Raw genomic sequence first — 25,859 nt, forward strand, 5'->3', positions numbered from 1 at the left:
TTGTGATATCCCAAGCACTACACTCTAATGCTTCAATATTTGCATATATTCAACTACTTGGCTGATATACTAATATACTGGGAGGGGAGGAAGCGTTTGTCAAAATTAAGAATATTTTACATATGAGAAAGGTTGTTTATTGAGCAAAACCGATAATAAAAGCATCCGAAAAATGGTGTTAGTTCATAAAACTATTTCTCTTCAATTAACAGCTCTTGTAAGCTGTACAGAGGTAGCAAACCAAAAAGGCTGACAGTTATCTGGAGAGTTCTGTTCGAATCCCTATTTAATCCATAAAGCTCAATGGATGATGTTGAACCTTCCTGACAGAGTTGTTATGAGAAAAAGATGAAGGGGAGAAAAATATTGTATACTGCCTTGAGCTTTTTGAAGAAAAGGCAGGACAAACTGCAATAAACAAACACAAAGTAAGAAGCAAACAACATTTTCTACGGCAAAGGGAGGAAAATAGAAAACCTTTGAATTAAAAGAAATTTGGTTGTGGTGGGTTTTCCGGGCTGTGTGGCCGTGGTCTGGTGGATCTTGTTCCTAACGTTTCACCTGCATCTGTGGCTGGCATCTTCAGAGGTGTATCACAGAGGGAAGTCTGTTACACACTGTGTCCCTAACAGACTTCCCTCTGTGATACACCTCTGAAGATGCCAGCCACAGATGCAGGCAAAATGTTAGGAATAAGATCCACCAGACCAGCCATGCAGCCTGGAAAACCCACCACAACCAGTTGAATCCGGCCGTGAAAGCCTTCGACAATATATTAAAGAAAATGTATGTACGAACGTACGTACATATGTACGTAAGTTAGTTATAATCTGTATTTCTCACAGAGACTCAAAGCAGATTATACAATCCACCGTCAGGACAATCAACAAAATAGAACATTCAATGATCAGCACAATGATTAGGATTTTAGAAGTCTGGAACCAACCAGAAAGAACTGAAGGTTAATGTAAGAGTTAACGTGACACATTCAGCAGTACAAAAATTACATAATAGGATCCTATTTACATTAAGATATATACATCAATACAGACCACAGTCCCTAATCATTTATTCAAGTAAGTTTGTGAACCATTTTGTATAATGCAATCCTATCTCCCTCTTGAATAGTTCAGTTCAGAATGGTTCAGGCTTGCCTAGTTTTTGGAAAACCAGGAGAGTGGGAGCTTTCCTAATGTCCGTGGGCAGGCTATTCCACAAGGTAGGAGCCTCAACAGAGAAAGCACATGGATGGGCAGCTGCTGATTTGTTCATGTGCAGTTTAGGGCCCGCAGAAACCTTTGCTGACTTGAGCAAACTTGATGTGGAAGAGCACAGGGAGAAAAGTGGTCTCACAAATAAGAGGGGCCAAAGCCATGAAGAGCTTTGTATGTGATAGCCAGTACTTTAAACTGAGCCCTGTAAAATATATTTCTTCAGTCTGTCCCAAAGAATGTACAGGTATGATTTAAATTTTTATCTTTATTAAGTGCGAAGACAGACAGTGCTTTGAATACCATGCATTCTTACAAAATATATTCTGCTTTGCAAAAAGAGCAGGAAGTACTTGCTAATCCTGGAGAGATGCTGCAATTCTTAATTAAAAATGCTATCATTAGTGCCCTTTTAAATAATACCATTAGTGCCCTTTTAAATATTATTTTTGAGATGTCAAACTGATTGCTGCTACAGGATTGCCAAAAAGAAAGTCATTAACTAAAAGTTAATGACATTAGCCTGAAGTCAATGTTGCTGCCCCTATCTGAGTTTCAGCCCTGAAGGTTATGAAATGCAGTGAAACCTGGTTTGATTCTTGCCTTGCTTGCTATGTTCAGCAGAGGCAACTGATTCTTCCTGGCTGCCTATTATTCTTGGCCCTTAACCTTTGTCCTCAGCTTCTATTAACTGGCTGTTGTGGGTTTTTCAGGCTGTATGGCAATGGTCTTTTAGTTTTTGCTCCTAATGTTTTGCCTGCATCTATGGCTAGCATCTTCAGAGGCATGTCTTGGTAAGACCTTACCATGACATGCCTCTGAAGATGCCAGCCATAGATGCAGGCAAAACATTAGAAGCAAAAACTAAAAGACCGTTGCCACACAGCCTGGAAAACCCACAACAGCCAGTTAATTCTACTCTGAAAGCCTTCAAAAATACAACTTCTAATAACTTTGGTTCAAGTGGTTCTTAACTTAAAGGCCCTAAATGGCTTTGAGCTTCCTCCAATCCTGTTCAGTCCACCAGCTAAGATCTTCCTCAGAAGCCCTGTTCTCTGTGCCCTTGTCTTAACAGATGAGGCAGGTGGTGACTAAATACAGGTGGCACCTCACCTGCAGAATGCCCTTCCCCTTGGGTTGCCTGATGTCTTTATTTGGGAGATGGGGGGTGCTGTCAAGTCACAACTAAATTATAGTGTCCGAGAGGGTTTTCAAGGCATGAGACATTCAGAGGTGGTTTGCCATTGCCTGCCTCCATCCACATACTTGCCAGAGTCAAAGTTGAGACTGTACAGCTTACAAGCTGGCAAGTATGTGGATGGAAAAAGGCCCAATGTCACCCTGCAAGCTTCCATAGCACAAATGGTGATTTAACACCTTAATCACTACACCACATTGGTTCTCTTGCCTGATATCTACACTACTCTTTTTAAGGTGCCAAGTCAAGGTGTTGTTTTTTAACTCCAGTTTTTAATTAAGGAATTGATCTTAAAACCATTTTTCTAGTTTGCTTTTCCCATGAAAACTGTAACAATCATTTTAAACTTCTATATTTGTATGCCCTGGCTGGGTTTTTAATGCTGGGTTTTAACAGACAACTTCTAAGATGTTATGTTTTTATTGTGCTTTATTTTGTAAACTATCTCAGGCAGGTTCTCTGGAGAGGTAGCATAGAAATGTTCTAAACAAATAAATTGTACTTGTAATTCTCCTACAATTAACTCAGGGTAATTCTGTGATACTTAATCATATCATAACGTTTTATTTCACAGATGCAGAAAGCAACATATTAAGTGAAATTTCACCTGGATTTTTTAAGGAAATCTTCATGAATGGAATAAGTTCTGAAACAAACATCCAACTCTGGTACTTACTAGTACTGATAGCAATCATACATTGTGTACAAACTATGTTTTAGAATCCTTCCTGATTTCCACAGCATTTTGACAATGGGTGCAAGACTTGAGCTCTGCTCACACAAGAGACAAAATCAGTGATCTCACTTTCTTTCCCCATCCCATTACAGCCCCCTGGCTAGGGTCACTAATTAGTACATGCAAATCTCTCAGCCCTAGGAATAAACTTCCCCAGGACTAGATTTGGCTTCTGAGGGAGGAAATAGGAATATCCCAAACCACCTCTGCCTTTCCATTGGCAGTTTGCAGGATCCTAATGACATATGACTATGCAAGCTATAATAAACATTCAGTTTATGTATAACCTCTTTTAAATAAGTCTTGGACCAATACAAGCAAACAACTACCGTATATACCGGTGTATAAGACGACTGGGCGTATAAGACGACCCCCTCACTTTTCCAGTTAAAATATAGAGTTTGGGATATACTCGCCATATAAGAGTACCCGGCGTATAAGACGACCCCACACTTTACAGATGATTTCCCAGGGTTCAAAAGTAGTCTTATACGCCAGTATATACAGTATTAACAATTGTGTTCTTTTGAGATCTCTTTAATATGACCTGTTACAGGATAGAACTGTGTTGAGTACAAATAGCAAGTTATAAATGAGCAACTTTTGGAGTTGCCTTCATGAAAGTTAAGGATCACACAATTCTGCATGCTGTTATAACATTGTTCAGATCTCAATAACTCAGCAAGATCCACATACCTTGCTAAACCTTGGTGAGCACGAGGAAAATTGCCTAATTTCTACATGATCATCATCATTTGTATCTTCTTCTTCCTCAGAATCTACATGATGGTACCTCTCAGAGCGTGCTAGAAACAGGAAGACAAATGTGAGCCCAAGATACCACAATGCAGTTAGTAGTACCGTGTTTTCTGTGCCTAAAAGAAATCAGGAATATTCCTGCTAATCACCAATCAAAACAGATAACAGCCGATTTTGTCCATTATCATCAAGTTTTTATTTGTCTAGGCCACACATCACCCCAAAAAGATTCAATTTTTTTAAAGTTTGGAACTTCTCCAACCAAACAAAAGATATAACAACCTTCCCTTTGTTAGTGCATCATGATTATATTTAAAAAGCCTTTCATAATTAAATAACATGGAAGAAGAAATTCAGTTAACCTGACCAGTCTACCGCATTATTTTGTAATTATGATACCCTGTTTCTCCTAATATAAGACATCCCCGAAAAATAAGACATAGTAGAGGTTTTGCTGAAGTGCGAAATATAAGGCATCCCCCGAAAGTAAGACATAGCAAAGTTTTTGTTTGGAAGCATGCCCGACGAACAGAACACAGGAAAAATAAGACATCCCCTGAAAATAAGACATAGCACATCTTTGGGAGCAAAAATTAATATAAGACACTGTCTTATATTCGGGGAAACACGGTAGCAATTTGCTGAAATACAAAAAAGAGGTTCCAACTTTTCAGATATCTTTTTGTCATTGTTGGTGAGTCCTCCTACACAATATTTTCAATATTTTTTACTGTGAATAATATTGGCAACAATTGATATAGTATAATGTGTTTAATGATAATAATGTCATATTGATGTATCATTACACCAAAATATGCATCAGATTCTCTAAATTCTCAGCTTGTTTTTAAAAAATGTAAGTCTTTAGCCTATTTTGTTGTGTAGAAATGCTTTTTTCCCATATTTTCTCAAGAAAAGGTGGCAGTTGCTACATTATTTTAATGAAAGCTAGAATTCAGAGAGCCTGATTCATATTTTGTTTAATGGTACATTGATAATATGCTGTTAGATTGCCAATTTTAAAAAAGAAAAAGAAAAAAAGGCCACAGTTGGGAGAGGAAATAGCTACTGGGAAGGGGGATATCTATTGATTGGTTAGGACCAAACTTTCTTACTCATACTGTCACCAAAGCTCTGCTGTGATCCAGGCCCATAGTTGGAACTTTTTTGTTATGGCCAGGGCATTTTTTTTGTTAAGGGGCATTTTAGCACCGTGGAGAACAGCCCATTATGTGTCTGTACAGAACTGCCTTGCTTATACTTCTAAATAATTAAGTCACATGGTATATCACACAAAAATGTTTCAGGTTTATTACAAAGATATTTACATGTAGAACACATTGAGTCCTCTTAACAAGTAACAGACAACACACATTTTCCACCTGTTCTTCTCTGAAGTTTAACAAGACATGGTAGAAGACATATTACACAGATCAAATTGGGTTAGACCACATAAGAGAGCTTTCCTAGTGCACTAAGAGACATTGGGACAGAAAACCTGGTAACAGATGTTTTTCTGGTCAGCAAGAGTGTAACTATAGTGCTGGACCTAAGAAATGCAGGTTTGAGTTTCTGCTCTGCACTTTCTTAGGTCCAGCACTCAGTATTACCTACATCACAGTATGACTGTTCAAATCTAGTATGCAACTAGTAATCTGTTTAGTATCATACACTTAAATCAGTTCTGCACCATCACACCTTATCCATTCCACCATTTTACAAATTTCATTGAGTCAAGCTGAATATAACTGTTACCAAATGAAAACTCAGCATGCAATCCAGAGTTCTACATTTTAAAAATATGTTTCATAGATTGAATACAGAAGGGAGTGGGAGAATAAGTAGAAATTCCTCCCCGCCCCAAATTGTTATGGAAACAGAAGTGTCTTTCCTTTCATGCTGTGGTCCCCAACTTTTCAAAAAGCCTCTTTAACATTCTGATTTTAAACTCACTGCTCCAATTCAGGGTTGCAAAATGATCAGGAAAAATTAAGAGTCTAGTCTTATCTTCTGCCTTTAACAGCAGCTTGAACTTCAAAAATCAGTAGTTGATGCTTTAGTTGACATGGGAATGCCTTTGATGGTTACTAGCATTCCAACTCAGTCTTAAACATGGAAAAAGAGTTACCAATTTCTAAATTGCTCCTCTAGCTTTCACTTTAATATCAGTTGAGTCAGCAGCAAATAACAGGTCATTATTTAAAGTAATACCATTAAAAACTTCCACTGTTCAAACCTCTGCAAAGGAACTGGACATTACTTTTTCCTGGACAGTTAGCAAACCCTCAGACGTAATCAAGGCAAACCAAAAACACTCTAAACTCACACTGACTACAGTAAAAAGGTAATTTTCCTATTAAAATAAATAAGAAGGTGGTAGACTTAATTCTGTGGCTAGGTCAGTCTCACTGAGGCTGTAATCTATAAACTGTCTGCTGGGAGTAATCCCCATTGAATAAAATGGGACTTACTTCCAAGTATACCTTCAATTATGCATAGTACTTGCAATGTAGTACAGTTGCTCTAACATGGTGATTTTAAGCCAACGTACTCTGTACTTAAAATCAAAATGATCAAGCTAGTGACACCATGTGTTGCAAACTGCAGCAGAGGTAACATGCAGGCACTAATGGGGTGATGACTATAAATATTGATGTTTAAAGATTTTTTAAAAAAGGAATGATAATTCCATCAGTAAATCACCAATCCCTGGTTCACACTCCTCTTTAGAAGTAAAAGCAATAAAGCCTCTCCTACAATTAATAGATGGTGATGAGGATAACTTTGCAACAGAGGGAAAAGGAAAATTTTAACAGTAACAAATCCACACTTAAGGAATCTACAGTGGTAGAGCAGCATCCCTACCCACCCCCCATCTTGCTGAACATCAAGTCCTTTTGCACGAAGATAACGCTATCCTCAATCTCCACTAACACCTCGTGGTACTGTGCACATACCTGGGCTGCTACTGAGTTCGCATAGCCCCTACCAAATAAATTCTGCCAGATTCTGACGAAGATTTGCTACATGTGGATCATGTTCCACAGGATGCCTCTCCCTTCCCATCACAAGCTGTGTGTGCATTGAACAATTGATGGCCAGCCAACAGGGTGCACAAATCTTTCCTGCATCTTCAAAGACTTCCTGACACCCTGCTGGCTGGCCATCAACTCCTTGATCTGTGTGCAGATTGCCAAGGGCTCTGCTGGGTGATGGGGTGAAGCACATTTGAGGGCAGCCATGCTCCTGCCAGCCCCACTGTAGCTGCAGGCCTGCTGTGATCTTCCCCAAAACCTCTTAGTAAAGCAAATTTGAGAACAATTGGGGGGAAAGCCAGGGGAACCCTAAGAGCTGCATGAATGCAACAAGATGCTGTGGGGAAGTGAGAAAAAAATCCACTTCAAAACGGCACGGAACTCAACACAAAAAATCCATATGGAAACACCCTTGGTATGAAATGAATTACAAATTCCAGAACAGAATATTTATTATACAAGAAAATTTGGTTTTTATTTTTTTTAGCATCCATCCCTTGCAATGAACAAGTATTTCTTTTAAATCAGCTCTTGTTAAATAGATTATACCTAACAGATGGCAAAGCATGCCATGAATGTGTAGAAGAAATGTCTGAAATGTTAATACAACTGAGCAATAATTCAAATCTCAAAATGCCATGTTTGGACCTAATAATGAATCACCAGGAGGGCCCACCCCCCACCCCCCTGCAGCACAGGGGCTTTACTGGTAATTTCTAAGTCACAGAGGACTGATAAATTGGTGTTGAATAAGGCTCAACATGTACCGATGGCAAGGGTGTTGTGGGTTTTCCGGGTTGTACGGCCGTGTTCCAGTAGCATGTGCTGATGGGTGGTTTTCATAAAGAGAACTTAAAAGACCAACTGAACCCTTATATTCAAATCAGAACGTGGGAGGGGTGTTGCAAAAAAGAGAGTCATGATGCAGAGGCACAAAGCATATTATGATCAACTTGATTAGAGCAGATGACAAATGCTTAGCGGATTAATTTTCTTCCCCTAAGTATTTCTTTGAGAGCCAGCATGGGGTAATGGCTACAGTGTCAGACTAGGATCTGGGTTTCTGTCATGGAAACTTACTGGGTAATTTTGGGCCAGTCACACACCACAGTCTCAACCCTGGCAAGTATCTGGATGGGAGATCTGCAAGGAATACCAGGAGTGTGACATGCAGGCAGGCAATGACAAATGTTTCTTGCCTTTAAAATCCTACAGGGTCTGCAACCTGAGGCTCTCCAGATGTTCATGGACTACAATTCCCATCAGCCTCTGCCAGCATGGCCAATTGAACATGTAGTTGCAGACCCCTGCTCTAATCAATCAATTTGATTATAACATGCATTGTACCTTTGCATCCTATGTCACTTCTACAAATCCGGTGTCCCTCCCACCTTCTGACTGGGATATAAACAAGGATCTGCGCTTTGATTTTTATCTGATGAAGAGAATTTGGGCTCCTCTTTATACACTGAAAATCTTGTTGGTCTCTATGGTGCTACTAGACTCAAATCTAGCTATTCGACTGCAGACCAATATAGCTACAGTCTGAAACAGTCTTCATAGAAGTGAGCTACTGAGATCCACACCTATTGGTGTAACATAATATTTTAAGATTATACACAATTAATCACAAATGTTGTTCCTTACTGTCAAAGTAGCTTGTGTCATCTTCTGATTCTAACTGTGGAATAAATTCTGCTTTTTGTCTGAGTAATCCATTCCAGTCTAAATTCTTGAAGAATCTATGTTGTTTCACTTCAAAAGCGCTACCTGAAAAAACCCACATAGTGAAGAATTTTAAACATATTGTAGCAAATATTGCCCAACAACTATGTTTACCTGGATTTGGACCAAAGTCACTAAGCTTTGTTTCCCCACAGAGATTACATGAGGACGAAGAGAACAAAACATTCATATTGCCCTGAGTTTTAAGGATAACTATAAATCTAATATAAGCCCACACAAAGTTTACATCTCAAATATCCAAGAAAACCAAAAAGGCTTTCACTGATGGTTAAATGAAGGTCAAGAACCTGGGGCAGACTATTGGAGGGAAGCTGTGTTTGTGGTGAAGGATCCATATCTCAATGATATTTTAAATTTCAGTACTAAGTCCCTAGTCAACATATAATGCTTTGATAAATGACAAATTAAAGAATGGCATATATCACACATTCAGCCTGCCTACTTTTCATCTGTAACGACTTCTTTCTACTGCAGAGCTCTTTGAACCTATCACTATCATACCATAAACAGAATGAACACATTCACTAAGAGGTTCACACACCTTAATCACAATGATGAGCTGCTTTTTTTCTTTACAACTTTTCATTACACGTCAACATTTCCAGCAAATATTTTTCTAAGAATCTATTTGTACCTGTTCCCAGTCTTTCCAAAGGGTTTTGGTATAGAAGTTTACCAATCAGGTCTTGTGCATCTAGTGGTAAGGCTTCATCTCCTTCTGGCCAGGCAATTTCATCTACAGAATTATATCGATGAGGTTAGGAAAACATATGTTGCATGGTATTAAAGATCTCTCATATTAAAACTTTGATTGCCAGTCCAAGACAGTAATTCTACTGTCTTGTAGACATAGTATGATCAAAATATTGTTTGGGGAATTGGAAAAATTGCACAGAGCACAATGAAAGAATCCATTTTAACATGTGTTTGGTTACCTTTATCATGCAAATGCACTATGAGAATTAATTGGGGTTAGCTTTTCCAACACAGGCGGCCAGGATCCTAAACCAAAGTTTAATTCATAAGTAGTATCCCATCATGTGTGAGGGAAATTATCCATACTTATCAACATTCCGCACTCATCTCAAAGGATAATGGAATTTAAAACCAGGTTTCTTCACTGCATTCTGTACCAAGCCATGTGGTACAAACCAGCTGGCTTCAAGACCTGAACGCTACCTCTAACTTAGGCTCATCAAGGAAAATTTACTTGAGGTAGATTCAAGAGGCAAAAAAATATTCTTCACACAGTATTCAGAACCTGAGACCTTAAGGTCTGGCTATGGTCACTAGCTTTGGGGGCTTCAAAAGGAGACTGACTGAATTCACAGAGGATAAACCATGACAGGCCCTTGGACACAAGTTACCAGAGGGAGGGGCAGACATCAGAGGATATCTGTTTCTTTCACAAACTACTAGGAAGAGTCCCAGCAGTGTTTGGATAGCCACTGTTAGATGGGTGGATCCATATTAAATTGCCAATTCAGGTCTGGATCCAGCCATCTTGATTTTCCCTTCCTGCTGCAAATTCCCTTTAAGTCATTCCTCAGAGTCCCCCAGGAATAGTGTTTTGTGGAGATCAGTGGGCTGCAGTGGGAGAGGGAGACAGAAACATTCAGTTCTGCCCCTGGATAATTTGGTCTGGCTCCAACTATAATGCCAACTAGATTAGTCTTTGGTTTGAACCTGCAGGACTTTTATATGCTTATGATCTTTTCTGTTATGGAAGGCGTGTATCACTTTTGCAAGTGTGCCTAGTTTGCAGTTCACTCTCATATTAGATCCAATAAAGGTACTCTTGGCCTTGCAAACATCGAGAGAAGCAGCTGGCAATTAATGTTTTATTCATTTAATGTATTTCTATACCACACTTCCATAAAGCTCAAAGTGGTTTCCAATATTAGACAAAATCAAACAATTTAAAACTAATCAGAATGTAGATACAAATGAATAACATTAAAACACCTCCTGACAAATTACATTTAAAACAGTGTCAAGTAAAAGCCCACACTGCCATCTGAACTCTACAAGGGAAGAGACACCCCTTACAGTTCAGGACAATGTCAAAATCTTTTATTATGACTTCCAGGCTCCATGTGCATCTAAGTTCAATTCATTCTGTGGTATGTTTGTATCATGTATTCTAGTATCATCTTGAGCACTGATTAACTCAAACGTGCCGCTGATAAGGAAAGGTACATACCACTGATAACCTGCCCAAATAACTCTTCTGGTGTGTCGCCAAAAAAAGGAACACAGCCAACCAAAAACTCATATAGGATAACTCCCATGGCCCACCAGTCCACAGGTTTTCCATAACCCTGCCGCAAGATCACTTCTGGGGCAATGTATTCTGGAGTTCCACACACCTGAATGGGGAAAAAAGTGTAATGCAGAAACAGTTTATTTAAGAACAAAGTAATTTTTCATAGCTCATGGCAATCTTCACTAATGCACATTTATGTCATGGTAACTTTCCAGGTAATGAGATTTTTACTATAAAAATCTCATAGAACAGTTACTCAAGTTTTCCAGAGGAAGCTTTGAAGAGTTCAAAATAAAATACCGAACGTTTATAATTGAAATTGTGTTTCACCCAAAAGAAAATATATGTGTGAAGACATGTGGTCAAAGATAATTTCAGCTCACCTGCTTATCCAAGAATTCTCTGGTATCTTTCTCTATATGCCCCTCATATAGGTTCGTTGTCAAGCTCATTAAGCCAATTTTAGAAAGGCCAAAATCAGTTAGTTTGATGTGACCCATTGATGTTATCAGAAGACTGGGGAAGAAAGGGTAAACACCAGTACTTAATAATTTCTATTCATGAGAACTATTGTACAAAGCAAGATATAGTGTTATACTATTTATAATTACCTATCAAAACATTTGCTGACATTCTGTTAGTTGTTAGTCATAGCCCTTACTGCCTTACAATGGAAGTTCTTATGGGAAGCAAGGTTAAAAATTCGAGTACGTACTTAGCGTATATATTTATTTAAACTTCTTAATTGCCATGTGTCTGGTTCAGTGCAAACTACACCAACCAGAAGATATTTATTTATTTATTTATTTATTTATTTATTTAGCATTTACATCCCCATCTTATTTCCTTGGACTGAAGATAGCTTACAGTGCAATTACAAATTGCAAGGACATGAAACATAAAAATCCATTAACGGATAATTACACACATGAAGTCAAATCCGTTGAGACAGTTCACTGTCCTACAAATGTCCTCTAAAACAGAGCTGTCTTGCATACCTTCATAAATGTAGGCAGTGAAGCGGAACTCTCTACCCACTCTGGCACATCATTCCAGAGAACTGGAGTTTCTGCCAAGAAAACAGCTGCCCAGACAGTTCTAAGAAAGGACACCACAAGGCAAAGGCTGTCCAAGAAATACAACTGGTGCATGGGAGTATATCAGGGTGTGCAGTTAGACAAATATGAAGGCCATGAACCAGAACTTTGAATTGGGATCAGAAACACATGGGTAACCAGTGCAACTGACATAGCACTGGAGTGATATATTTAGAGCAGTAGACCCTTGCCAAGAATCTTGCAGTTGCTTCTTTACCATGTGTGGATGTATACCAAAGATCAGTGGAAGAGGCCACTGTATCTTTAAATACTAATGTATTCAGGCCATTTTTAATAAGCCCTTCTAAAGAGAAAAATTTTATCTGCCTACCAAAAAAATCAGAATTAATCCAAGGTAAATTTCCTCAGGCAAGGAATTCTACAGAACCAGGAAATCCTCTTTTCCAAAAGATACTCTCTTAAATGATGCCGCCCCCCCCCCCCCGCCCCCTGCAAATGGGGTTTTCAGGGATAGAAACACTGTTTGAGACAGGCTGGACTTAGGCAACCCAGGACCATAAACCTTAACACACTGAGTTGTGCCAGAGCCTCCCAACAACTAAAACATCTCAAAGGACTATACCCTGTCTCAATAAAAGGTCTAAGTGCAATTGGTAGTTGTTAGGCGGAAGTAGCATGCTTCCACAATAGAAAATATTCTCAACCACACTTAGCATGTCTGAAGACCAGCACCGGCCCTCCCAAGCCCCCTCCAACCTTCCTCCGTCCTAAACACCAAGGCTGGCTCCACTTCTAGTTCGCTAGGCTTTCATTAAGGAGAGCCCTCCAGGGAGAAGTATAGCAGGTGTTTTTTTGCAACAGGCAAAGAGGGAACCCTCCCCCTTCCCTCACAGTCAGAGTTAAGAGCTGATGTGAATCTTTCTTCAGAGCAACAAGTGATTTGGGGCTTTCTGGAGAGTAAAGTACAGACTCTGTGGGCAGCAACTGGCTACTGTTTCAAGAAGCGTTTTGTTTTCTGTGACTGGAAAAAAAAAACAGCCACTTTCCAAATACTGTAAACTTCCCTCTACTCAGAGCAGAATCAAGCCAGGCAGCCGCAGCCCCACCCCAGATTCAAGCAAAGCTGTTCCTCTCGGTTCAGATTGCTGGACGGATCTATCAGTGACCTCTTCCCCAGCGTGGACGCTTCACTTGCAGCTTTACGGCTCTTTCTTGGGTCCTGCATGGAAGTTCTGTAATTGCATATAAAGCAAGGCAAACCAAAGCTGCTTGCTCTTTCTCTTCCTGCAATGACTTCATAGCTGGTCTGGAGAGCAGCTGCTGCACCAGTCCAAAAATAAAAGAGAAATCAGAAGGGGAAAACTGAAGAGTAGCAACAACAACAAAAAAGTCCTGCCCATGGCTGCACCTTCAGCCCAGTTGAGGCGACGTGGAACAAACAGGCCCCAAGGGTCCAGCTTGGGTCTTTACAGCGGGGGAGGGTTGATGGGCACTAGGATCCAAGTGGAACAACAAAGAAGGTCCAGAAAGTGGCAGTGGATGACTTCAAAAATCTCCTGAGATCTTTAGGTGAGACAGAGTATAGTGTTCCATCATCCCATCAATTTGATCATGTCAAAACATGGGCAGCTGCATCCTGCATACAGTAGCACATCCTATTACTAAACATACTTCAAGAAAAGATCCATGTAAAGTGCATCTCAATAGTCAGTTGTGGAAGTTACAAAAGCATCAACGATGGTTGCAAGCCTATCTTTTTTTTTTCCAAAAAAGAATCAGACACTAAATCATATAACTCTGGTAAAAGACACCTCAGAACTTAGCCATCATTTGCCCCTCCACAGCCATGGTCACACCAACACTGCAGACGTAACCTACTAGTGAAGACACAACTATGTTTACCTTCAGGGAACTATCACCTCACATGACTTTATATTTATCTGGATTTGGCTTCAGTTAATGAGACATCAGCCAGCCCACTAAAGCTATAAGACACTGTTTAGAGAAGACAAGACTGTTTCTGCATCAAACCAGCCATTTCTTACAAGTCACCTAGGGCAAGAACTGATATGGTTGGGAACATCTCCAGGAATTCAATCAGCATCAGACAAACAAAAATGCAGACACAAAGCTATAATGATAAGGGGCAGTACATAATACTTCCACCACTGAAGACTCTCCATAAATGTTAGTGTCTGGTGTACTTTACAAAAAAGTATTATTAGGTTTGCAGTAAAGTTATATGAGGAAATCAAGCTGTGTTTAAGTGGCTGTTAAGGTTTGATCACATCTTGCCCTACAAGGATACCTGAAACATGACTCTCACTAAATTCAGAGCATCACTGGCAAATGAATATATTTCAGATTCACCTTTACTGAAACAACAGCATAGTGCAACTTGCACAAAACAGTATTACATTAATTAGAAAGAGCACACAAATACATATTCTTCTTGCAGAAGAAAAAATTGTACACATGTCATTCTTGCAGCTATTTTTAGCACAGACAGCTGCAACTGCAGGCCCAAACATGAGAAGCTTAAAGCGTACTTGTCAGGCTTTAGATCACGGTGGACGATGCCATAATTGTGGAGGTATTCCAATGCCAGCACAGTTTCTGCAAAATACATCCTTGCCATATCAACAGGCAAAGCTCCAATATTCTTCAAGAGAGTTGCACAATCTCCTCCTAGACACCAATGAAAAGGGAGAATAGAGAAGCGGTTAAAAGGCAACAACAGCAGCTAACAAATACAACTCATAGCAACTACTTTTTAGTAATATCTTCCAAAAGAGAAGAACTGATAAAGCATTGCTATGGTAGCCTTGCTAGTGTTGACATTTTAGTTGTATCTGAAGATGTGAGTTGTGACATACAAAAGTTCATATCCTTCCAGAATTTTTGGGGTCTTTAAGATGCTACCGGACTCTTATTTTTTTCTTCCGCTACAGACTGACTACCAGAGTTACCCATCATAATCTTATTCCTCTGTGGACACTTCCCACCATAAAATTCTCCTGTTTCTTCAGACAAATTTTTAATCCAGTACTAACAACAAAAAGCATGGCAAACTATTCCACAATGAACAGGGCCACATGAAGCACATCACCTACCAACAGTAAAACCGATGGGCACAGCAAAAGCCTATCACGACATCCGATAGAACAATACATACCTGGAAAATTTCAGACACAGAAAATATGGGGAAGAACTCCTGAAGGGGACAGGCACAGCATACACATTGATCTCCACCTCTTTTCATAAGAGAAAACAATTTTACCCATCTGTATGATCATTATGATTTGGTGACTTCTGTGGTGATGAAACAAATACCTTCCACATATTCCATGACCATGCACAGATGGCGCTTTGTCTCGAAGGAGCAGAACATGCCAACTACAAAGGGATTTTCTGCAAATGTTAAGATGTCTCTCTCCACAAAAGCTTGCTGAATCTGATTTCTCAGAATGAGGTTCTGCTTGTTGATCTTCTTCATTGCAAAACGCTGGCGGGTAGTCCTGTGGCGCACCAAGAACACTGCCCTGAGACAAAGCAAGACAATTATACAGCATAAGAGATACCACAAGCAAACTCCAGGAGTTCTGAATCTTGTTTCATTTCTTTGGCCAGTTCACCTTATCAAGAAGCTGAGAAAGACACATAGTTGTCTCTGATTCTGCTGCAACAAGTAAAAGAATCATATCTATAAGTTCCACAGGTTGTTTCAGACCAATACTCATTATGGATAGGACTGATGATGCAAATATCACTTATCATAGCAGCAGGGAAAGATGATATACAGCAACATAAAAGCCAGATTTTACATACAGCAGCAAATTTAGCATTCTAGTTAATCAATGGTGCAGCTAAAATTTTCTTCAGACACTGCAAAATTTAGAACACTTAACTAATGGCAACGAACCAGGACTTCTTTACTAAGATGAATTTAGTAAACTATATTCATGCAATTCCTTGCACACTAATATTAACATTTTCCCTTCCTCTTCCTTTATTTAATAATAGATATTTCAATTTTTTAAGTGCCTGTTGCACTATAGTCCATAGTCATTATATTCCACAATCAGATGGATAATATTCACCAGCATGGTATAAAAGGGTAGAGGCAGGTAGTGGCAAACTACCCGTGAATATCTCTTGCGCAGTCAGTTATGACTTGACAGCACTTTCCACCATCACTGATCAATAAATTTCCAGACTCTTAGAAAGAGATGTTTACAATATAAACAAACATTACATCTTTAAAAACCTTGTTTATTAAGACCTGTTGTATCTGAATTATTTCCAAATTAGTGATCACACTTAATTTTTTATTACTTAATTTTTCACACTAGGGAACACAGGAGCAGAAAGGCCATCTATATAGTGAGACATACAATAGCATCTGAAGACAACTTTGAGTGTTACTGAGCTGGTCCTAAAAAACAACTTATGACTAATGCAAGCACATATTTACAAAAATGTATGTTTCAAAGGATCTTTAAAAGGTTAAAAAGAAATTCCAAGATGAATGTATTACATTGATGAACAGGTGTTAAAACTCAATCAAGCAAAACATTTTTGAAGATCTGAATTCTTCTGACTTTAGAATGGGAATAGAATTAAAAACAAATGGCTGGACCATATTTATATTCTTACCCATAAGCTCCATTGCTGATTAGCTTAATGGTTTCAAATTCTTCTTCAGAAGGTGTTTTCTTTGCTTGTGAAGTGGATCCTTGGCTCTAAAAACATTATTTTACATTTTAAATCTTTTTTACAACACAAATTTCTCATCATTGATCATTATCTACCTAACTTTTAATCAAAATTATGGTGGGAAGACTAGATGAAGAGAAATTTAAGTTTGCAATTAGGAAATTCCTGGGGTGAAACCTTGAGAGGGTGAGGCTTGTGGAGCAGGGGCGTAATGCCCATTGGGCAAAGTGGGCAATTGCCCAGGGCGCCCCCTTGCAGTGGGTGCCAAAAATGCAGGGTTCGTTTGTGGGGTTTCTTTGGTATTTCAGTGGGTTTTCCATTTTTGGCATGCAGGAGGCGCAGTTTTTAGGCTAGCAGCACCAAAATTTCAGGGATGTTTTGGGAGACTCTCCTGATGATATCACCCAGGTTTGGTGAGGTCTGGTTCAGGGAGTCCAAAATTATGGACTCCCAAAGGGGGTGCCCCTATCCCCCATTGTTTCCAATGGGAGCTAATAGGAGATGGGGGCTACACCTTTGAGGGTCCATAACTTTGGACTCCCTGAACCAAACTTCACCAAACCTGGGAGGTATCATCAGGAGAGTCTCTTACTGATACCACACAGGTTTTGTGAAGTTTGGTCCAGGGGGTCCAAAGCTATGGACTCTCAAAGGGGGTGCCCCCATCACCCATTGTTTCCAATGGGAGCTAATAGAAGATGGGTGAAAGTTTGGTGCTGCTAGCTTAACAATTTCAGCCCTGACAGCAGGCATCCCCCAAATTTCCCCAGATTTTCCTTTTAACCCCCCCCCTTTGGCATGGATTTAAAGGGAGTATCTGAGGTCACCAGTTTAAACATTGAAAGTGATGCTGTTTCAGGGTGGGGGAGAATCAACCCCAAAATAGCATCAATTTCAATGTTGTTTAAACTGGGAACCCCAGATTCTCCCTTTAAGGCCGATTTAAAAGGAGAATCTGGGCTCCCTAGTTTAAACACCTTTGAAAATGATGATGTTTGGGGGTGGATTCCAGCATCACTTGTTTAAACTAGGGAGCCCAGATTCTCCTTTTAAATCCACCTTAAAGGGAGAATCTGGGGTTTCCAGTTTAAATAACACTGAAGATGCTGTTTACCTCAATTGGGGGACTGGATACAACACCATAAAATGTTTTCATAGCAGTAATAAAACATTTTGAAAGCATTTTGAAAATGTTTTTAAAAAATTATTTCTGCTGCATGGCATAGCCTATTGCTGTGTTCAGATTTGTGAATTGGGGCATGTTCTATAATGTGATGGTGACTCTGAAACGACCTGGTGTTAAAAATCATTGCTTGGTCATGGTGGAGGAGGGCGGCTGCCCATGGGGGGGCCAAACTCCAGTTTGCCCAGATATACCACTGGGTGTAGCTATAAGGGGGCCGGGTTGTGTGGGTTGCACTGGGCACATGCCTGGGGGGGATCAAACTCAGGTTTTGCCCAGGGCTCCAGTTTGCCTAGTTACGCCACTGTTGTGGAGGGAATCAACCTCAGCAGGGTATAATGCCCGAGACTCCATCCTCCAAAGAAACCATTTTCTCCAGGGAAACTGATCTCTGTCACCTGGAAATCAGTTGTAATTCTGGGCTCTCATCTTATCAGTTGTAATCGCCAGCTCTCATCTGGAGGTTGGCAACCTGAGTTCCCCTGAAAATGGCTGCTTTGGAGGGGGATGTCAACAGTATTATAACCAGTGGTGAGATCCAAAAATGTTAGTAACAGGTTCCCATGGTGATGGGATTCAAACTGAGGCGTAGCGCCAATGGGGCTGGGCAGGGCACGATGGGAGCGTGGCCAGGCATTCCGGGGCAGGGCATTCCTGGGCGGGGCTGTGGCAAGGATGTAGCCGCTGCGCCGGTCCTTGGGCGGGAAACGAATGCACGCAGGCACAGGCTGCCACGCATGCCGGTGCACCTCCTGCTAGACTGCTTCAAGTTCTGCGTGCTACTGCTGAGAGGAGGGGCGTAACTAACGCAAAAATCACGTGGCAAAATCACCAATTAGTAACCGCCTCTCGGCACACACACATAATTGGTCACCTACTCTCGGGAACCTGTGAGAACCTGCTGGATCCCACCTCTGATTATAACCCCTTTTCAAACCCAACCTTCTCCAGGCTCCACCTGCAAAATATCCAGGTATTTCCTAACTGCAGTTGGCAACTCTATCTCCTTCCCACCCAACACCTAATTTACCTTTCTCTGCCCCTTTGTCTTCAGATGCCCTCCCATAGCTGCCCCTCCCCCTCCTCCCACAGCAGCCTCTGCCTAGAAAAACTACGGCCCAGTTGTATGGAGCCAGTATAGGGTCAGACTCATTTGCATTGGATGAAACCCTCACAAACTTGTGGAGTGGCATCTCCCTTTTCCCTGTATCACCCTCCAACCCCACCCCACCCCACCCCACCCCCATCCGCATTCTCTCCTTTTTAACCGTTCACAAATCTACCTTTAATCTGCCTCCCATCTTCAGCTATATGTATTATTATTTGCTTCATTTATACCCCACCTTCCTCCAAAGAACCTTACAATATTCTCCTCTCCTTTTTATCCACATAACAGCCCTGTGAGGTGGGTTAAATTGGAAGTATGTGTCTGGTCCAAAATCACCCAGTCAGCTTCTGCAGCAAGCTGGAGATCTGAACCCACTCTAATGTTCTAACTGCTTCAAGTTCACCACAGTTAAGATTAACTTAATCTTAAATTAAGTTTTCATAGGATGGTTGCTGTTGAAGAGTAGCAAATAGCCAGGCCTAACTGAATTATGCAAGTCAGGTGAAATCAAGTCACCAATTGTTCACTTCCAAGTCTAGGGTTGCCTGCCTCCAGAGGGTACCCAGAGAGATCCTCAAATTATCTCTGAGATATTTGTCCCCCTTGACAAAGTAAATGCTTTGGAGAGCAGACCTAATGACATTATATCCAGCTGAGGCTTCTCCCCTGCCCAAATCCTGCCCTCCACAAAATTTTCAGGAATTTTCTAACCTGGAGTTGGCAACTCAATCAGGACTGGCTCAAATAAGTTCTCCCTCAAAAGCCAAAATAGGCCTGGAGGGGACCTTGCCCTCTACCCCTGCCTTTTATTCAAGAAAGGAAACCTTGGAATGCTGTAGTTGCCTAGCAACAGCCATCGGCAGAATTCATTATTAAAGCTACAAGAGCTTCTTTTATCATTTTCTTGTTTTAAACCCTCCCCCCCATGTTTTGTTTTGTTAGGTTTTTTTGTTTTAGATTTCATATTTTTCTGCAAACCTTTTCAGGTTCATAGAAAGATCTGTTTTGCCTGTTCAGAGCTCCAGTCACCAGATTTAAGTATCTTCAGGTTATGCCAACTTGGCTATTAATATAGAGATGTGCTTTCCCCACTTCACATAGCAATTGCCTTCTCTAGCAAAATATCCAAACATGAATTAAATTTATCAATTTGTTCATTGTCTAAATATTTTCTTGTACAAGCATATTGATTATTTACACAGGAAAAGAAACTCTAGAGTCAGATTTTTCCCCTCTGAAAACAGTGTACATATTCATACATACACAGAAATGCCATTCAGTTTTAGTGATTTTAGCTGAATTTATAATTAATACAATCCAATAAACTATGTGAAATAACTATTATAGATAATGCTATTTTACCACTAATGCTATAATTCAGTACCTTCACCTCAGCAGGATCATCTGTCTCTGGAGTGTCTGGACTATCATAGCTATTCAAGTGGGCCATTTCTGAGGGCAGAAAAATAACATGTTTTGTAGTTACAGTTTCATGGGGGAAAAGTATACAATGTGGGATACTCCAATAGTAATTTATTTTTATTTTATTTTATTTTATTATTTGATTTGATTTGATTTATACCCATTTCTTTCTGGTAGAGCCAAAAACACACTCAGTCACTGAAAGGCCTTCCATAAATTGCACAACTTCCTACGCACAAAATAACTGGGAATGTAGTATTTGGTAGAATGATGATAACCAAAGGTAAGAGATAGAGGGAAAGGGGCAGCTCATTTCATAGCAGGATTCCTTCATGAAAATAGTAATGTTTCCAGTGGTCTGTTCACCGCATGTTCCTGTAATGCTCATAATATAAATTAATCTTAAGTTAAGGAGTACTTTTGAGTATGCACAGTCTCTGTGCAGTTCATCATAAGGATACCATCCAGCAAAAACATGTGGCTGTTATGTTAAAATAATTCATTTGGTTGGGAACATGGTATCAATTGTTCTATAAACGAAACCTATTTACTAACTTAATTACTGTACTGCTGGGACTGGTTTTATAAAATAAAATTCTGAGACTTATCACATTAATTTTATATCACAATGCAATCATGTCTTCAGCGTTAAAACTATTAATTAAGGTAGCAGCTGATGCAGGTGAATTTGTATTTTTACAGTTAACACTTCTAACATTGTGGTATGTTTGTATGTACAAGCACAAACCTCTGTTACACTTGTCGTAACTTTTTTTTTAGTGTTAGGAATGTTCCCCATATCATCTGGATGAATAACAGCTACCATGTATGCATTTTTTCAGGTTTAATTCAACATGGAATTAAAGAGCCATTACATTAAGTTAAAATGTCAGTATTGTATCTAGAAGGTTAAGCAAATAGGAACTCAAAAAAGTCACTGTGCACATGAAATGCTGGGAGCAAAGGATGCTATATTTTTAAATCTGTCAGCTGAAGATCTGCCATTCAGAGCCAATTCATAAATTATGAAGTTAGAATGTACACTGCATGCATACATACTATCATGTGTGAGGTGAATGTTCTCTTTTAAAAAAAAGAAAAATAACACTGTATACACATATTATGGGCCCACTGTATCAAATGCAGCTCTTTCAACATATACTCATAACGTATGTATATTTCTTTAAAAAGTATTTTCTACACTCATATTAAAAGTTTCACTTGCTAAGCTCACAACATATGATAGCACTAAAAATGACTTGTTACCTAATATAACCTATGAATACAAAGTGGAAGTTCTCACCCTCCAGGGGATCCCGAGTGAGGCCCAGTTGGCATATAATATAACGAGGGATGTCACATTTAATTCCTTCCCCTTCCTTAGCATGGCCTTCAGCTGCTTCTAGCAAGTGGTAGAACTCTTCGGGATCAAACTCCTACAGTCAAATGATTCAAAAAGAGGACAATTTCATCTCCCAAAGCCGTTAGTAATTATTTATGAAATGAACAAAGAAAGCAAGAGCATAGTTCAGCTTAAACATTTCAGTCTGCATTTCAAAACTAGCCCAAAAGCAGAGAACTCGTTAAGTACCACAGTAAGGTTCCACACACACACCACCCCATGCAAAAACACTGTAAACCGATTCCAGGAGTAACTTTATCAAGGCTTCTTACTGTAGAAGGAATTCCTTCCTACATTATTTTTTCACCTCTGCAAATAAAACCAACTCAGAAAGTAAAACAAATTTTCTTGCTATTCAACATCATATTGCCCTGAGACAAGTCCCATTTACTACCACTTTAAAGACCGGAAACCAGATAGATGCAACAGCAACTTGTCCAGGTCTTCTTAACAAGTACGTGTCGAAACTGGGATTTCAGCTGGGGCCTAGCTTCCAATCTAACCACCAAAGCACTGAAAAGTGATATTAAACATCAAAAATTAGCAATATCACACATTATGAAATAGTCATCAGTAAGAAAGGACAGGGAAAATATTATACAATTGTAAGATGGGGAATGTACGGTATTAATATATTTTTACAAAATGAACACATATCCCTTTCATTCTCAGCTCTGAAAAACCAAGTGATTTAAAAAGAACTGTGGATAAATAAAACTGACAACAGTAAATCATAATAATGAGATAACAGATGATTACTAAAGGGGGATGGAAAAAGCCTGTACTAGTTTTAAAAGGATCTAAATTAAAAAAATATATTTTTAGTAGTCAATGTGTATTTATTTCCCACTTGGAAGTCACACAGATTTGCCCCACAGTATTTCTGTTGTGGAGACATTGAATTGGCTAAGTACCATATTTTGTGCAGAGAAAATATGGCATGTCCTCTTGATAACAACAACGTAGATTTTAGCTGCATGGGTGTAGTTTCGGATTGTAATAGTTTAAAGTGTACTTCAGGATTGTAAAAGATCTTCCTTCTGACCAACATGCTAACTTCATGTAAAGCATTTCTAAAGTGTCTCGGAAGTTGTGGCTCTTTCTCATTTTAGCCTCCTAATGAAATCTCGAGTTTTTAAAATACACATGTGGGACAGGAGAATCGGCCTAACAATTATATTTGATTAAAAAACCACTATTTAAAATTAAGATGGTTCTTTTTCTTTCTTTAGGACCAACTGGTCAGTAGTTAGATGCAGGCAAAAGATCTTATCACTAAGGAATACAGGGCCAAAGACGTGATAGAGAGTGTATCTTAAAGACCTTTAGGCTTACCCAGCTAGATAAGATGGCTTATGTGAATAAACACAGAAATGAAGAGATCAAAGGTTAGAAGAGAGAGGAATCTGATCAGATAATTGAAAATGTGTTTTTCTATATTTTGATGAACTTTGAAATGTATGTGAAATCTTTTTACCCTGGAGATTTTCTTCCTGGGGCATAACCCTCCCTCAGGAATGTTGGGAACTGTTTATTTTGACTGAAGCCAGAAATACAGAATTCAGTATATTGCCCTTTTGCCTATGGGAGGGGACATACAGTTTATGGAAGAGAAAAGTAACTTTCCAGCTTTTGTGTAAGAAGGATCAAATAAGCCAATTTGATTTTCAGGAATGAAGGCATATCTGGGAGAAATATGATCATATAGAGGGTATGTATGTAACAGGATAAGGGTATGAAGGTCTGTCTGGTTGGGTGTGACTCTTTTAGAGAGACCATCCTGTATTCCACACAGTAAAAATATTCTTCTGTCTAAAGCCTGATTTTTGGTATTCTTTTTCAGTCTTCCTAAACACAACTGAGCAGGGCTAGATAGGAGTTCTAGCCCGACACATAGTTCTATTTCCCATGAAGATTCCTTGGGCATATTTCCATTTTCTAATTATCTGAAGAGATAATGAGCATCTTCAACCTTCCACAACTCTATTGTGTATTTCTTTTTATAATAGCTACATGAAATATAGATAAGACATTTGCACATATGAGGTATGCATAGCTTGGAGGATTTGGGAAGAAAAAAAAGGAAGCAGCAAACTGCTTATAAATTATGAAGGTACAGATGACAAGAATGCATACAATGCCACTGAGAAATACTTTCTGTGATCAAATGGACAACTAAAGGGAGGAGGAGGAGGAGAAGAGTAGTTCAGATTTATATCCCCCTTTTCTGTTCTGTAGGATACTCAAAAGGGCTTACAATCTCCTTTCCCTTCCCCCCTCACAACAAACACCCTGTGAGGTGGGTGGAGCTCAGAGAGCTCAGAAAAGCTGTGACTAACCTAAGGTCACCCAACTAGCGTGTGTTGGAGTGCACAGGCTAATCTGAATTCCCCAGATAAGCCTCCACAGCTCAAGTGGTAGAGCAGGGAATCAAACCCGGTTCCTCCAGATTAGAATGCACCTGCTCTTAACCACTACGCCACTGCTGCACTTCTGAACTCTTCAGAATAAACTGTCTAAATGCAGCTATATAATCAGGTGGATTTGCCCTTTTTGGATGCATTCCTTATTCTTTCAGTTTGTGGCTTTTTGTCATGGAAGGCATGATTGCAGAAAGAAACTAATACTTTCTCATTTCTTAAAAGCATACGTAATAATTTTTTCAACCATTCATTGAAAATTCCTTCAATGAACTACATTATGTCATTTTACAAAAGAGGCATATTGCTGAACATATATCTTTTGGAGGCAACACTGAGCAGTGATCAACTCTGGAAATGTAAGAGTACATCTACACAAAACTGAATGAAACAAGATGCTTTCAAATTAGTATGGAAAACTGATTGTATGGTTGAGACAACTATTGCTAGATTTTATATTTTTAAGACGAATGTCACTACAGTTACACATTACAGTAAATTGAGCTATAATCACTGAATGAATAAGAAGTTACTAATGAAAGAACTAAATTAAACCAGTCCTCTATTTTTAGACCTTGGAATTTTGCCATATCATTTTCTGGATTGTCACAATAAGCTTTGGAGTTCATTACTCTGATCCTTCCAGCTGCCACCTGCTCTCATTTACTCTTCAGAAATATAGGGAAGGAAACTGGCATGTATCAAAGGGCTTGATTAGCTAAAGACTAGCACAGATTAGGAACCCAATGGCACTCCAGATGTTCATGGCCAATTGGCCATGCTGGCAGGGGCTGATGGGAATTGTAGTCCATGAACATCTGGAATGCCATAGGTTCGCCACCATTGGTATATATGCATATTTATTTTTAAGTCATTATTAGACAGGAGCATCACAGTAATGTACTCCCAGTTTCATTGTGTTCTTCAGAGCAGTTTCATGTAAGTAAAGGTTTCTAAAAGAATGCATTACATTTTAATCCCACATACACTGCTCTGAAAATACATTTTCGAATGCTGATGCAATAATCACTGCCTTCCTTATGTTCTTCACATATGGTTTTAAAAACCCTGGTAGCAAGAGAATTCATTTCATTATCACATAAAAACAGAATGCTTTAGTAAACCCTATTTTACAATGTGATCAGGATCCCATAATAAACTATGCCTTCAATTCCATGTACCAAAGGTGCTTTGAAAGTTCATTTCTTGGTCCATTAGATGCTTCTCAAGCATTAATTATGACTCAATAGCTCTTTGAATGCAGAAATATCCATTTGTCAGGAAAAAAATCTTATGACTAATTTATTGGGAAGAAAGATAAATGAATAAAAGATAAGTGTTTTGCTAACTGTGGAAACTTTTTCAGCTAAGGATGTTAAACATGACTTGAGCCATGACTTACTACGACTTAAACCATAAAAATTTTGTCAACTGTAAAGATCAATTCAATTCAATGGGAAAAACTAGACACGTCCCTTCTAATCAGTGACGCAGGTATAGATTTTTAGGGGGTGTTGGGGGTGAGGCCACCCCAACCCCCGCTTCCAGCCTCAGTGCTTATAAGAGCAGCTCTCTGAGGCCAGGCAGGTTAGGCTAGGG

At 39.4% G+C, this 25,859-nt stretch overlaps 1 protein-coding gene across 8 annotated transcripts in view; it reads right to left on the bottom strand.

Annotated features, from left to right (window-relative positions):
* MAST2 (microtubule associated serine/threonine kinase 2) overlaps positions 1-25,859 on the bottom strand; it is a 210,181-nt gene that overhangs the window by 19,448 nt on the left and 164,874 nt on the right. For all 8 annotated transcript variants that reach the window (XM_048498669.1, XM_048498672.1, XM_048498671.1 and 5 more), the window contains 10 exons: positions 21,742-21,874; positions 20,401-20,468; positions 16,666-16,751; positions 15,343-15,551; positions 14,559-14,697; positions 11,335-11,467; positions 10,889-11,054; positions 9,320-9,421; positions 8,587-8,709; positions 3,842-3,951 (listed from right to left, as the gene is read on the bottom strand). In XM_048498669.1, the coding sequence (XP_048354626.1) occupies positions 3,842-3,951; positions 8,587-8,709; positions 9,320-9,421; positions 10,889-11,054; positions 11,335-11,467; positions 14,559-14,697; positions 15,343-15,551; positions 16,666-16,751; positions 20,401-20,468; positions 21,742-21,874 (1,269 nt within the window). The remainder of the gene's footprint in view (positions 1-3,841; positions 3,952-8,586; positions 8,710-9,319; positions 9,422-10,888; positions 11,055-11,334; positions 11,468-14,558; positions 14,698-15,342; positions 15,552-16,665; positions 16,752-20,400; positions 20,469-21,741; positions 21,875-25,859) is intronic.

The sequence above is a fragment of the Sphaerodactylus townsendi genome, linkage group LG05, assembly GCF_021028975.2.
Source record: "Sphaerodactylus townsendi isolate TG3544 linkage group LG05, MPM_Stown_v2.3, whole genome shotgun sequence".
Taxonomy (NCBI): Eukaryota; Metazoa; Chordata; class Lepidosauria; order Squamata; family Sphaerodactylidae; genus Sphaerodactylus; species Sphaerodactylus townsendi.